General features: G+C 32.9%; 1 protein-coding gene across 1 annotated transcript in view; it reads right to left on the reverse strand.

Annotated features, from left to right (window-relative positions):
- The window catches only part of Pnpla8 (patatin like domain 8, phospholipase A2), a 41,742-nt gene that overhangs the window by 19,439 nt on the left and 6,576 nt on the right, over positions 1-15,727 (reverse strand). Inside the window, exons 3-7 of the mRNA XM_076835149.2 lie at positions 15,533-15,682; positions 10,839-10,990; positions 9,063-9,157; positions 7,193-7,364; positions 2,265-2,322 (exon numbers count right to left, since the gene is read on the reverse strand). Coding sequence (XP_076691264.2) covers positions 2,265-2,322; positions 7,193-7,364; positions 9,063-9,157; positions 10,839-10,990; positions 15,533-15,682 — 627 coding nt within the window. The remainder of the gene's footprint in view (positions 1-2,264; positions 2,323-7,192; positions 7,365-9,062; positions 9,158-10,838; positions 10,991-15,532; positions 15,683-15,727) is intronic.

Here is a 15,727-nt window from a genome sequence, read left to right on the forward strand (position 1 = left end):
AAGGAGACCCTCATTGTTATACAAAATTACATATAAGAGGTTGTGAGGGGAATTGGAAAATAAACAAGGAGAGAAATGAATTACAGTAGATGGGGTAGAGAGAGAAGATGGGAGGGGAGGGAAGGGGGGATAGTTGAGAATAGGAAAGGTTGCAGAATACAGCAGTCACTAATATGGCATTATGTAAAAATGTGGATGTGTAACGGATGTGATTCTGCAATCTGTATTTGGGATAAAAATGGGAGTTCATAACCCACTTGAATCTAATGTATGAAATATGATTAAAAAAAAATCAAGAAAAAAAACAATGATGTAAGAACTGAGACCATTCTGAGAAATGTATTAGAATAATAACAAAAAATATCTTTGACTATATAATTGGATTTGACTTAAAGACATTCAAGAAGGCATACATTTCTCGATTTTTATGTGTTAAAAGGCATAGCAGAAGTTAACAATTAATAAAAACTACTTAAAGATTAATAAGTACACTATTTTCACAATATTATTTACAAGTTTAGTCTTTGTTTTTGTGCTCTTTGAAAGCATTATGACTTTGGTAAAGCTGAAACAACACTACACAAACTCCTAGGGCTTTTATTTGTGTCTTTTTTTTTTTTTGAGAGAGAGAGAGAATTTTTAATATTTATTTATTTTTAGTTTTCGGCGGACATAACATCTTTGTTTGTATGTGGTGCTGAGGATCGCACCCGGGCCCCACGCATGCCAGGCGAGCGCGCTACTGCTTGAGCCACATCCCCAGCCCTTTTATTTGTTATTAAAACTTGGTAGCTGATAATTTTTATTAAAAAACTCTAACACCAATCACTACATGTCTCAGATTTTATGGCTGTACATTGAATGTATGCAAAATATGTTGTATGATGATCTGCAATACAAACTTAATAAGCAGAAATATACCAAGGCCAAAGTTTTTAGTGTCCTATGCCAAGCCCTACCAAGGACCCATCTGCTTTGCTATTTAATAAACAAGTCATAGCCTGAATTCCTATAAGTAATCCAACTCTGTCTCTAGGTTGCTATGGTTAAGAGTTGGTCATGCACTTAAGATCAGAAGGTCTTTCTCTAATTATTATAGGTAAAACTGGATTAAAACATGTATAGATGACTGCTGCCTTTATCATAATGAAGCACTTTTTAATATGGCTAAAGTTTCCTTCTATTCAGTCTATTCTTTTGTTCAAAGTCAACAACTTCTGTGATTTGGAAGGAGGCAAATAGAAATGGAGCCCTGAAGATACAGGGAAAGAAGCAAGAGGCACAGAGTCCATCCCAGGATCCTCTCCAAAGAGCTATCACAGCCTATAAGGCCCCGTACACAGTCTGATCTGCCTACTGCACCAGCCTTATCCGCACGTGCTGCCCTTGGGTTCCTGGGCTGTAGTCTTCAGGAACTCTTTCAGTTCTTGGAATTGTCTATGACTCCTCCTGCACAGCCCATTCCCTTTGTCTCTTTGCCAGAAATGCTCCTACTCATCAGCCTTCACGTTAAGATCTCAAAGTAGCCTTCTTTTACATCCCTTTAAATGTGTGCTTTCAGAAAACTGTTTCTGTGTTCTACAGATCTTATTTCAGAAAAAATATATCTCATCTGCGTGATTATTGAATGAATAGCTAAACTGCTGTACTGGACTATAAACTCCATGTCTATGGTTGCTTATGAATACATCCAAAGTGCCCAGCACAGTGCTGCCACAATGGGCACTAGTAGATAACTGCACAATGAAGGAAAGCATGAAAGACCAGAGTTCAAGAGCAACAGAGGAGCTGTATCTATTGGACTTTTCTTATTACAGCTTGTTATCCGAGAATACATATAAGCTGCAAGGGATTCTTAGGCACATAAATTATAAGAAAACAAAACTCAAGTACTACTCAGGTCATTGAACTTCAAATAAATAAATGGGGAGCTATACTGAGCTTATATATGACATATAGATTTTTTTTCTTTAAAATCTAGGGGAGGAAATGCTATAACTTTCCTAAATTTGATTAAAATAATTATTATAAAATAATTCTTCCTTATTTTTAGTCTCAGACTTTCATGTTTTTAAACCTTTGTAATACTTTTACTAGATATACAAAAGATCTAATCATCACATCCTAGATCATCATAGAAGAATAAAATCTATTAGCAGAAATTTCTTAGAATTTTTCTCCTTAACAAAAGAGCCCTCAGAATTACTGCTTTTGTCAGACCTTCTTAGAAATGGGTATTATTTAAGATAATACACTACACTTACCTTAGGACATGTAGGGTTTCTTGCTGTTTCAATCATTAGTGCAGAACCCATTCTATCCCTTTATTAAAAAAGAAGAAATAATATATATCAAAATGATTTTCTTTTTTAAGAATCAGAAAACATGTACTTTTTTTTTTTTAATGGTACCAGGGATTGAACTCAGGGGTGCTTAACCACTGAGCCACATCCCCAACCCTTTATATTTTTCACTTTGAGACAGGGTCTCCTTAATTTGCCTGGGGCTTCACTTAATTGCTGAGACTGGCTTTGAACTTGTGATCCTCCTATCTCAGCCTCCTGAGCTGCTGGGATTACAGGCGTATGCCACCACACCCAGCAAAACACGCACTTTTTTTTTATTTTCCTGGTGGTGCTGGGGATCAAACTAGGGCCTTGTCCATGCCAAGCAGAGAAAACCATTTCTGTGTTCCACATAACTTATTTCAGAAAAATATATCTCATCTGTGTGATTATTACATGAATAGACTATAAACTCCATGTCTGTGGTTGCTTATGAATCCATCCAAAGTGCCCAGCACAGTGCTGACACAAGGGGCACATAGTTGATAAACTGCACAAGGAAGGAAAGCATGAAAGACCAGAGTTCAAGAGCAACAGAAAAGCCACATCCACTGAGCCACATCCCCAGCCCAAAACATACATTATGAAATTACTATTTGCAGATGGCTTTCTCAAGGTGCTATAAGGAACAAAAAGAAGTACAACAATTTCCCCTAAGAGGCTTACAATCCAATTAATACACAAGAAACAATATGCAGTGATTTATTAATCTCTGATTCAGACTGTAAGTATAGTTCTGAGGTGAAGAAATATAGGATAGAGTTACTAAGGAATTGTAGTTTGAGAGAGATACTGAATGATGGCAACATCCTAAAAGCCAGTACCTATATAGAACAAAGGCATAAAAATAGAATAAATCTATTTGTTTCAGGGTCCTGCTGCCAGGATATAGAAGTTTCGTTAAGACTGCAGGAGTGCCAGGTATAGTGGTGCACACCTGTAACCCCAGTGACTCAGAAGGCTGAGGCAGGAGGATCACAAATTCAAGCCCAGCCTAGGCAACTTAGCGAGATCCAGTCCCAAAATACAAATTTTAAATAGTGGTGGGAGCAAAAGGTTTTATCTGAATGGTAGAGTGCCCCTGGGTTCAATTTCAAGGGTAAAATTAAAAAAGACTACAGAAGTGTTTATACAGTATACTTACCTAAAAACCTGGCCAAGACATTTACATTTAGACATTAAACTTGCTTTAGTAACACAGAGCCAATGTTATAAAAATTGCTTGTAAAAACATCTCAATTGGTATTTGAATTAATGGGAAGCAATTTTTACAATTCCATTACATTAATTTCAATGTACACTTTTTTCAGTCTTAAAGATTATTCTCTCTGCCTTGCAAATACTATGGTTTTACCAATTTTATCAATCTTCCTCTAAGTAGGTATTTTCCTAATGATGTTTTTTCAAATCACACTTAAGTTTCTCAACTGTTAGTAAATCTCAAATACGCATAATATTTACAAACTGCTTGGTGATTTACCCTTTACAAGCTTTTATAAACATCAGTGTACTAGTGTAATACTTTCCAAAATGAACAAGATCCTTATCTTTCCCAACCTGATCTATATGTTTCTTCCATATGAAGATCAATTCAATTTTACTGTTCTACAGACTCTTGATATATATTTGGAACAGAAATTCTGGGAGCATTCACACTTTCAAGCAAAGTTCAAACTTTGTTATTGTTGTTGTTTAAACCTTGGTTTACTAAAAGAGCTAAAATTTTTGCTTTAGTGATTTATGAATGTAAATTTGAAGAGAAAGGAATGATAACTGCTTATTAAAGAAAGACCAACATATGAAAAAAATTCTTAGCAATCTCAGATTCTACTGATGCTATAATCAAAATAGTACCCACAAAATAACACAAAGTCATCATCATAGGAAAAAACAAACACGAAAGTGTTCTCAATAAACAGCAAGACTAAAAAAGTCATGACAAACAGAAGAACCATTGGATAGGTATGGTAGAGTATAACAATAGTGCCCCCCGTGAATCACATTTCCTCAAATCCATGTCCTTATATATTGCCCTTTCCAACACAGATCCTTGGTTTGAGAAGCTTCAAGCAATGAGACATCAGGAAACAAGGGATAAGACCAAGGCTTGATAAGTGAATTATGCATTGAGGCTTGCCCTCTGAGAATGCTGAGATGGACATGATGAGATGAAGCCCAGGATAGAAATGTCCATGTGAAGAGAGACTGAGCTGTTCCAGCCATATTAACTCAGCTACCAGTTGCCAGTAGCAAAACTGAATGCAGGCAAGCACAGAAGAAATGCCCAATCAAATCACAGAATTAGAGACTAAATCATTATTATTTTAAGCTACTAACTTTGAGAATTAGTTTGTTTTGCTATAACAGTTAAGAGAAAAATCAAAGAAAGGATAAAAAGTTTATCAAAGCTATGATTAAAAATAAAGAAGTCTCTGAAAAAGCAAAAATGAAATAGTAATATGCAAATATGAAGATTCATGAGAAACAAAATGAAAAAGAATTTCATAGTAAAGTGATTATTTTATGTTAAGATTTTAAATCTTTATTTAAAAATCTTTAAGAAGCAGTATTATGATTTCATGAGAACTGATAGGAGTTCTTCTTTCTAGTAAATGCAAAAGACCTAAAATAAGTAACATTTTTATATTTGCAACAATAGATGGAGAGATTTCACAATTGGAAAGATGTCAACATTCCACAATATAACCTGTACAGTTCACATTAACTTCCATTAAAATATTAGTAAGATTTTTATGAGAAAGGTAACCAAAAATTCACTTTGAAAATTAAATGAAAATAGTTAACAGAATTATGAAAAAGAATAAAGGAGATTCATTATTTCATTCAAAAACACCTTATACAAAGGCTCAAAACTTAATTTACAGAATTAAAAAAAATCAAAGGGAAAAATAAAAAGATTGGACATTATACTCCCATGTAAACAGATAAAAATGGTGTTTTAAATCAGTGAAAAAAAAAAGGAAAACTATTTGGTAATGGTACCGGGACATTTAAATTAATATGAGAAAATAATACAGTTTGACCTTCTCACAATATGTCTCAAAATGAATTTCAGTTGACCTAAAAATATAAGTTTAATAAAACCTTAGAACTAGAAAATAATGTAGATATTTACCTATTTTCAGGGTAGTAAAGACTTTATGAGTATGAAAGCAAAGCTAAAATCATTATAAAAATGTGGCTAAATTAATATTTTTAAACTTTCTTCATTAAACAGATGATTAATTAGAAAGTACTTTTTCAATATATGGTTATAAATACAATATAGTGTGCCACATCCTGACAGTAAAATAAGCAAAGACCTTGCCCTCAAAATTCATAGTCAAAAAACAAAAAATATTGAAACTCACTAATAAACAAAGTGGCATAAATTGAAATACTGGTTTCAAAAACTGTCAAACTGATATATTTTAAACATTAAATTGTTGAGTGTTGGGCTGGGGTTGTGGCTCAGGGTAGAGTGCTTGCCTAACACATGTGAGGCACTGTGTTTGATCCTCAGTGCCACATATAAATAAATAAAATAAGGTGTTGTATCCACCTACAACTTTAAAAAATTCTTTTTTTTTTAATTGTTGGGTGTTCATAAATATTTCCTAAGATAAATATAAATTGATTCTGGTAGATAAGTATATATATGTACTTGTCAAGATTTTTAAAACATGCATACCCTCTGACCCAAAATTGTACTTCTAGAAATTTTCCTTAAAGCTAAAGTAAAGATGTAAGATGTCCATGGAAACTTTCTTTTTGAAATATAATGACATCTTAAGCATCCTTCTTTTTCAATAGCTAATTTTTAAAATAAAAAAATAGTACATTCATTAAAGGGAAGAGTGAACACCATCAAAATGTTTCAAAAATATTAATGAAATCGCAAGAGACTGTGATAAATACTAAATGAAAATGCAGATATCAAAATACATGTGCATTATCATCCCCAAATTGTGAAGGGAATGAACACACACACACACTCACTCTCTCTCTCTCTACCTGTAAAAAATTCTAGAAAGAAATGTGATCTTAGTAGAAGTACTGGTAATTTTCTTTATATATTCTCTATTTCCAAATGATGAATATTTTAAAATGATATCAACACTCGATTCAATAATTATGTTCTTACAAACTGATCTATTGGTATATTCTGAAATATGGACATAAATTTAAAGTTTTCTATCAAAGCAATGTTCATAATCACAAAACATGAAAAGCAATATAAATGTCTTAAATGCCCATAAATATCATATATGGAAATGGTTAAGAAATCACAGTACTGTCACATTCTGTAGTATAATGTAATATTTAAAAATGTGTCAAGAAATTTTAATAAAATTGGAAAAAGGGGGGAAGATATCAATTTACAACTGTAATGTCAGCTGCACAAAATGTTTATAAAAATGTATACAATCTAGGAAAGACCTAGAAGGAAAGACATTGCAAGGTCTACAGCTTTGAACAATAGGATTGTAGTTGATTTTAAGTTTCTACTTTCCACTTATACTTTTTGATTCATAGTATTTGGAAAGAAATTTAAAAATTATTAAACAGCTTAGAACAATGACTTCAGAAACAACAGTGTGCAACTGTGGTCTATGTACAACATAGTCTCAAATTTTTAAAAAGGTAATTTTCTCATTTATATGCAAATCTCATACACATGAACCCAAGAATTTATGACTACAATGTGGTTCATTAAAATAGGAACAGTGATTATCTCCAATTAATGGTATTAATAATGAGTCTTCTTCATATTTTTTGTATTTTAAAACTTATATATGCATATATACCTACGTAATTAGAACATTTTTTAAAAAATTATAACTTACTTAAGAATCTTTTCCCATGTTTGACTGTCATAGAATGCATGGCTCCAACTCATTTTGACTGTCCCAACAATGACATTTTGTGAAAATACATCTGATCCTAATTTTCGATAAAGTTCTTCACATTCGTCCAAGGGCATATGAAACAATCCCAACATGAAAGCTAATATGGCTCCTAAAAGAAAAAAAATTCTTAGTTTTTATGAGCATTGATGTTACTGCACTTATAATTTTAAGAACTCCTGGGTCATAGACCTGGCTTAAATTCTAGCTTTAACACTGGGTCAATTCTAGCTATGTCACCTGGGACAAGTTCCTTAACTTCTCAATTCCAATTTTTTTTTACCTGTAAAATGGCAAAAAAATAACAACTAAAATTCCTAAGCCCCTTGTATTGTGACAACACATGTAAAGGGCTTTACCAGGTCCCCAAAATGATAAAATACATCTACCTCAAGATGGTAATTCTAAAAATTTTTAAATATACAAAAATATTTCTTTATATTAAATATATAAGAAAGATATCATGGTTATTAAAGATATTTCTCACAATAATTACTTCGTTTTAGTCATAGAACACAGTATATTTAATAACTCACGAATTCATTAAGCAACTACTCTTTCAAGTTGGTTCTAGAGTCAATGTAATTAAAGAAATCACACTCTGGGATCTCCTTTTAAATAGCTGATTTCATGTACTAGTTGTAATTGGTAGGAAACACTGCCATCTAGTGTGTCTCATTGGCCTAACCCTTAAAAAAAGATAAAAGGGAGGAGAAAGCTTTGGGGTACGAAAGAAAAAGATAGAAGAATTCTATACATATACCAACCACCTCTTGGTCCCCATCCCCTGCTTCTCCCTCCTACTGGGGATTAAACTCAGGGGTACTTCACCACTGATCATGTCCCCAGCTCTTTATTTATTTATTTAGTTGGTTTTCTGTGTTTCGGTTTTGTTTTGTTTTGTTTTGTTTTGTTTTTTGAGAACAGGTCTCACTAAGTTGTTTAGAGCCTTGCTAAATTGCCAAAGCTGTCTTTGACCTTGCAATACTCCTGCCTCAGACTTCAGAGGGATTATGGGAATGCTCCACCATATCCAACCCAACTAGCAATATTTAAAGGTAACTTTTCTTTTTTGGTACTTGGGATTGAACCCAGGGGCACTCTACTACTGAGCTACATCCCTGACTGTTTTATAATTTTTAATTTTGAGACAGGGTTTCACTAAGTTGCTCAGGCTAGCCTTGAACTTGTGATCCTTGTGCCCCAGTCACTGGCAATTACAGGCATGTGCCCCAATGTCCTGCTAAAAGTAGCTCTTTTTTAAAAAATATTTATTTTTTAGCTTTAGGTAGACACAATACCTTTATTTTATTTTTATGTGGTGCTGAGAATCGAATACACTGCCTCTTGCATGCTAGGCGAGCATGCTACCACTTGAGCCACATGCCCAGCCCTAAAAGTAGCTTTTTAAACACAGATTCTCAGATTTCTCAACTTAAATTCTGCCTTCAAACAACCATATAAAAATGACAAAGGGAGAAATCTTCAAATTGAGAGACTCCCCTCACAGAAAAAAAAAGTATTCACCTTTAATTTTCTATTGGTTTAAGTACAATGTCTGCCTTCTGCTTCATTGCTTTCCTTACAATGAATATACCATAAAGCAATAATTTATAATCTGCCCTTGTTATAGTGGTTTATTGAAAACATATTATAAAAGCACATTAAAATCTTTCTGAATGTTAACTTACTTAAAATAAATATCTTTACAGGTTTATTAAGCAAACTGAAAAATTATTCACATCAAAACATGAAACTAATGCCCAACATTTCATAATATAACCACGATCTTTAACCTAATAATCATTACCTGTGCTTACGCCACAAATATAATCAAAGAGCTGATGAACTGGCTTCTGAGTAAGTTCAACTAATTTCCTCAGTGTCTGAAGAGCAACTACACCCCTATGGGAAAAAAATCAAAAGCAAAATGAGAATTCCTATTTCAAGGAAAATAAATCCAAGTCATTGAATAAAATAATCCTATCAACTGCTTTTATAGTTTATGTGCTAACATGAAAACTAATATGCAAATCAGTATTAGTAAAAAATGCCCATCCAAACATTTAGGATTATTTTTAAAAATTCAATTATCTAAATAAAGGTATCAAACTTGTGGTATTGCAGCACATCTAAAAATGTGTATTAGTATCTATTTGAATTAGAACATAAAGATGTGTGGATAAGATATTTTTTAAAATACTCCAACTCTGAAAAACTTAAAACCTTACCTGACCAACTTTGGGATGACATACAATGGTTTCTTCTTTCATCAGTACAATGGGTCACCTATGCTTCTATATATTTCTGTTTTACATAGTTTAACAGATTCCCCACACCCTCTGGGGATTGAACCCAGGGGCACTAAACTTAGACTAAGTCACATCACTAGCCCATTTTTTAAAATATTTTATCTAGAGACAGGGCCTTTCTCTGAGTTGCTGAGGCTGGCTTTGAACTAACAATCCTATCTCAGCCTTTCGAGCTGCTGGGGGATTATAGTTGTGCTCCACCATGCCCAGTCAGATTTTTTAGCTCCCTTTCATTCATTTATTTTTTTTAAATTCAGTAAATTTAGGACAAACCTCTGCATTAAGGTGTATTCACTAATGCTGCTGAATTTGTTCATTCATTTGTAAATCTTTGCCAAAGGCCTGACATACTTCATAAAGATAAAATAGCCCAGGAAGTATAGGTCAACTTAGGGCATATATACCATATGGACAATTCTCAACATTGGAACAATATACAAAAAAAAAAAAAAAATTAATGAAAAGTTCTATTCCCAATACACGATGTAGGCCAGGTCATTCCTAGAACAAAAAAAGCACTTAGTCACCACATAATAAAATTTAGAGTTTCAAATTGTGCCTTAATTCTGCCAATAGGAAGTCACTAGAAATCTTACAAAGTCTAAGATTAAAGTAGTAATACTGAAGATTGGTAATGAAATTATCTCTTTCTGAACAAAGAATGCATTTATTTCTTGTATAACACCAGAACTAGCATGTGTAAGGGAAGACGGGAAACCAGGGAGTTATTGACATAGATTCCTTTTCTAGCAATCACTTTTTTTTTTTAGAATTTTAGTATTTATTATTATTATTATTATTATTATTATTATTATTTTAGTTTTCGGTGGACACAACATCTTTGTTTGTATGTGGTGCTGAGGATCGAACCCGGGCCGCACACATGCTAGGCGAGCGCGCTACCACTTGAGCCACATCCCCAGCCACGCAATCACTTTATTGATTAGTGACTGACATACATGAGTAAGATAAATATAAAAGAAAGCTGAAACTACAAAACATTCCTAAGATTTTTAAAGAATAATGGCTGAAAAGTTCCTGAACTACCAAAAACATTTAAAAACATCAAAATAAAATACTAGATCAAATTAAAATAAAAGTGATTCATATGTTGAAATGTTTCATAGACTCATGTAGTAAATTAATAAAAATTCAATTTCATATTGCAGTTTAGAATTTGATTTTAGAATAATATAAATACATCAAATCAGTTTTTTTGATGCCTAAGGCTGAATCGAGTCTGAGGTTTTTAAAAGTTATTTTTCTGTCCTTACCTCGTTCCTCCACCATCAATTGTGAGAATTCGGATGCCCCTCCCTTTCACTGGATCCACATAGCCAATTAAAGCCAAAATTTCTCTTACTGCAGCCTGAAGAGTTTCATCCTTAATTTGTCTCAGTCGTAATAAATATGGAATAATTTTTTCCTACATTGAGAGAAAAGATATTTGGTTGTTTTTGTCAAATCAAGAAGAAAAATGGATGATTATTTTTAACTAACTCAAGTAGATCATCACATAAAATAAAGGTGTAAGTATACATTATTTTCTCACTAATTTACATTATAGATTAGTTTTTGACATGTTAATATCAATATGTATTTAGGATATATTTGTCCTAATAAAACAGACAAAAAGTAACTTCTAGCCATATATCTTCTTTAAAATGTGCAAATTTTTAAAATGTTTAAAATTTAGAGAAAATATAACTTGCTTAAGACAAATTTACAAATATTATTTGTGACAACAAAAGGTTAACATCATAAATTTTATACATATTTTGTCTGAATCCTGAAGAGGATAAAACTCCTTCATAGTATTCAGTATTAGAAATTAAACTGTTATCAGAAGAAAACAAATAAACCATGTTGTGTACAGTGCACATGGGACAAAAAGAGACCTTATAGTACAATATAAGCAAATGTTGACTTATAAAATAAAACTGAGACAGAAGATAAAAGATAACCATTAAAATTAAATAATAAGTTTAAGATGGGGCACTGGCATGTGCCTGTAGTTCATCTACTGAACAGGCTGAGGGAGAAGAATCAGTTATGCCCAGGAGTTCAGGGCCAGCCTGGGCAACACAGCCAGACACTCTCTCTTAATATAAAAAATAAAATAAAATAAATAATTATTTAAATAAAACTAGGACTGCAAGATTTAAATATTAAACTTCATATTGTTAGTGACAGATAAGAGCTTAACTCTTAGGGTTCTACACTGAGCTTACTCACACAGGAGCATTTTATATAGTCAATACCCCAGGTTTAAGGAAATGGCTAAGTGGTAGATACACTTCTGCTGTGTACTCTGTAGGCCATGAAATAGTTTTTCAATGTATCACCCATTTTCTTTTTTTTATGATCAAATCTGAAATACTATTGCTCTAAAGGTTTTCTTTTTTCTTTTTTTTTTTGTCCCTGACTAGTAATGAGTTTCAAAGTGCCCTTATAGGAACTTGAACAACCGATGGAGTTTAGAAAGGCAAATTTCCTTCTCTGGTTTGGATGGAACACTTTGTTACAGATCAATGCTCATGCCAAGAAAACTAGAACAGCTTGATAAAATGCAAGAAAAGCACCATCTGTTTAAAGGCATCGTAGAGCTGCTGAGGCAATGAGTATGGGAGAAACTAGGAATCTGAAGAAGGGATAACTGCTGGAAAGTGAGCTGATAAACTATAGCCTATACTGGGGGAACATAAAGATGATCTACCAAAATGGAATAATATACCAAATTCAAGGCATGGAAAACTCCATATTACAAAGATAAAATTTACCCTAAATTGTTCCATAGATTCAAAGCAAATTCCACATGATTTTATTCTCTTTTATTTTTATGGATAAATTAACTTGAAAATTCATATGGAAATATGATAGGCCAAGAATAACCAAGGTAATATTAAGAGGAAGAACAAAGTTAGGGGATTTATAACTACCAAGTGTTAAATTTATTGTAAAGCTACAATAATTTAGGCAGCATAGTATTGAAGCAAAAACACATAAATATGCCAATGGAACAAAATCCAGTGTCCAGAAACAGACTCATATTAGTGACCACATTTATGACAAGTCTTTTTAATAAATGGCTCTGTGTCACTTGGACATGTGTATTTAGAAAAAAAGGGCAGAACTCTCATCTCACACAATGCAACCAAATCTATTCTAGATAAATAATAAATAAAAGCAAGAAAGGTAAAACAAAATTTTAGAAGAAAATACAAAACCAAAAAATTTATTCAACAGAACACAAAGACAAATATAAATTGGACTAATATCCATTCATCAAAAAACAACAGAAGGGGCTGGGGCTGGGGCTCAGAGGTAGAGCACTCACCTAGCATGCGTGAGGCACTGAGTTCAATCCTCAGCACCACATATAAATAAAATAAAGATACTGTGTCTAACTAAAATTAAAAAAAAAAAAAAATTAAAGAAAAAGGTACACCCCAGAGTGGGAGAATATATTTTCAAGACACACACACACACATACCTAGCCATAACAAATAAGGAAACTATACAAATCAATAATAAAAAGCTGGCTAACCCCCCACTCCCCCCAAAAAAATGGGTAAAAAGTTTAGCTGGGAAAGTTCTCAGCAGAGCATATGATACTGACTTGCTTTAAGCAATTTATAGAGTTCACTGTTTTCAGATGCTTATTATTTAGGAAAGAGCAACAATTTTCTTCAAACTATCTAAAGTATTAATTGACCTGAATATCCATTTCTATAGCAAATTTTTTCTTGGTATTGCAGAGTCCTTAGATTTGAGATCAGTTGTGAAACATTAAGAGAATCCCCAAAGTTTCAATTAGCAAGACTTTTCATGGCAGACTAAAATTGAAAACTACTCAGAAATCCAACAACATTACAACAAATGTGATACACAATGAAACATGAAAAAATGAGAATGAATAATTGACAACGACCACACAATACACTGAGTAAAAGAAGGCAATTAGCCAAAACTAATCTGTGATTGCCTTTTTGGGAGACTGACTAAAAGAGGTACAAGAGAGACTTCTGAGGCACTGGTAATATTCTGCTTCTTCATCTGGGTTCAATTTGTGAACTTTATGCTTACAAATGTATGTATGTGATACTTGAATGTTTAAAATGGTTCTTTAATATTAGTCTCTCCCTAAAATTCATCTGTTGGTTTTCTTTTTTTAGAGACTTTTTTGGATAGACTTTATTTCAAACAGGATTTTAATTTATTATTTCTACTCCATATCTGTTGGTTTTCCACTTCTTCCTCTCTCCCAGCTCCTCCCTAATCTCAGGGGAAACAGGATTACCTTTCTTCCCCACCCTAGATAGAATTATCTGTCCTTGAGCACTCACCCAAGCTAGGAAAGAAGTAATCCAGACTTAGGGGATGGTAACTGAAGACCTCAGAAATGACTATCTCCCAGATTAACAAGGAAATTACAATGCCAACAGAGAATATGGGAATCTAGCCTTTGAATCATCTCTTTACAAGTACCCCAGTTCCTGCTGAAGGGTGGAATTATAGCCTCTGTGAGAGGAGTCCCTGTGTTTCTCCTTTGCTAGCAAAGCAATAAACCTTCTATTTCCTTTTTTCTTAAAAAAAAAAAAAAAAAATCATAGGTTGATACCTAGTACCCAGTGCAACACAATTAAGAGGTAGGAGGGCCTTTTGGAAAGTGATAGTCATGAGATCTTTGCCTCATGAAAGAGATTAGTGTCCTTGCAGTGTCCTTGCCCCTCCTGCCCCATAAGTTTGCCTTGCCACAACAAGCCACAATACTGAGGAACAAGGCCTTCACCAATACCAAATCTGCCAGCTCCTCATCTTGTGTTCCCAGCCTCCAGAACTGTGAGAAATAAATTTCTGTTATATATAATATACCCAGTTTAGGGTACATTGTTACAGCATCCCAAATCAACTAAAAGATGGTAATTATATTTCTATATACATCACTGAAATGTGAAACAATTAAAAACACATGTATATTTAGAAAATTTGTCTTTTAAGTAGGATATTTTTAAATATGAAAGACAATTTCAAATTTTAGGAACATGAAATATTAAAGTTTATGTATCATAATATATTTGTTATATAATATAAAACTATGGAAAGGTGCATTATTCAAAGACCTTTTCAGCAAGGCGATTTGTCAAAAAGTAGAATAAATGTGAATGAGTGAACTAATAATTTCTTGAATGACAAGCTAAACACAAGCACTAATACATTTCTAATACAATTTTAACAATTGTATTATTACAGATAAAGAGACTCAAACATATTTTAGAGAACTTTCTAAAAACAGTCCATTTAAATAGGTCTAAATTATGTTCACTATTTTAGATTTTCAAAAATCAGGTAAGGGAAAGCTCACTGTTTCACTTAAGATTACCAGTACCATTAGTACTAAGGTCATTAAAATTCTTAGGCTTTCAAATATGGAGAGGCCATGAAATAAAAACTAGCAAACGCTTTACATATGAATTATGTATCTTGTCTTAAGAGTAGTTAAAAGTAGGCTGTAGTTGTAGCTCAGTAGTAGAATGGCTGTCTGGCATATGTGAGGCACTGGGTTCAATCTTCAGCACCACATAAAAATAAATGAATTTTAATAAAGGTAGGGGAAAAAAACTTAAAAAAAAAGAGCAGTTAAAAGTACAAACATCTATACTGCAAGTAAGAAAACTTTGGCAGCTATTAGGTAATTCAACTAATATACTGATACTAACCTTCTGTTTTATAAATGTTTAACCTCAAAATATAGATGCCAATACTAATAGTATAATTTATATCACAGACTAGGGAATTCATTGGCATAATGTATATCACAGAATCAATGAAGCAATTACTGAATACATACAAAACTACAAATAATTTCAAAAAATAAAAAAGAGAAAGGCCTTGCATTCTCCATTGAAAAAGGTTTATTAACATTTTTATTCCAAGACAAAGCTAGATTAAATAAATTAGAAATTACCTTGACAGCCACTCCTTTGCCTTCAGGAAATTCTAGAAGATGAAAAGTCAATTCTTCAACTCTAGTAATGCAGAGCTTTGGGTCAGCTGTTCTTCTTAATGCCTGGACCAATGCCCGGGTTCTGTTATCAATACTCACTCTTGCAATAATCTACAAAGAAATAACATACATACATAATATATTTAGAATATGAAA

This window comes from Callospermophilus lateralis, chromosome 1 (assembly GCF_048772815.1).
Source record: "Callospermophilus lateralis isolate mCalLat2 chromosome 1, mCalLat2.hap1, whole genome shotgun sequence".
NCBI classification, from domain to species: Eukaryota; Metazoa; Chordata; class Mammalia; order Rodentia; family Sciuridae; genus Callospermophilus; species Callospermophilus lateralis.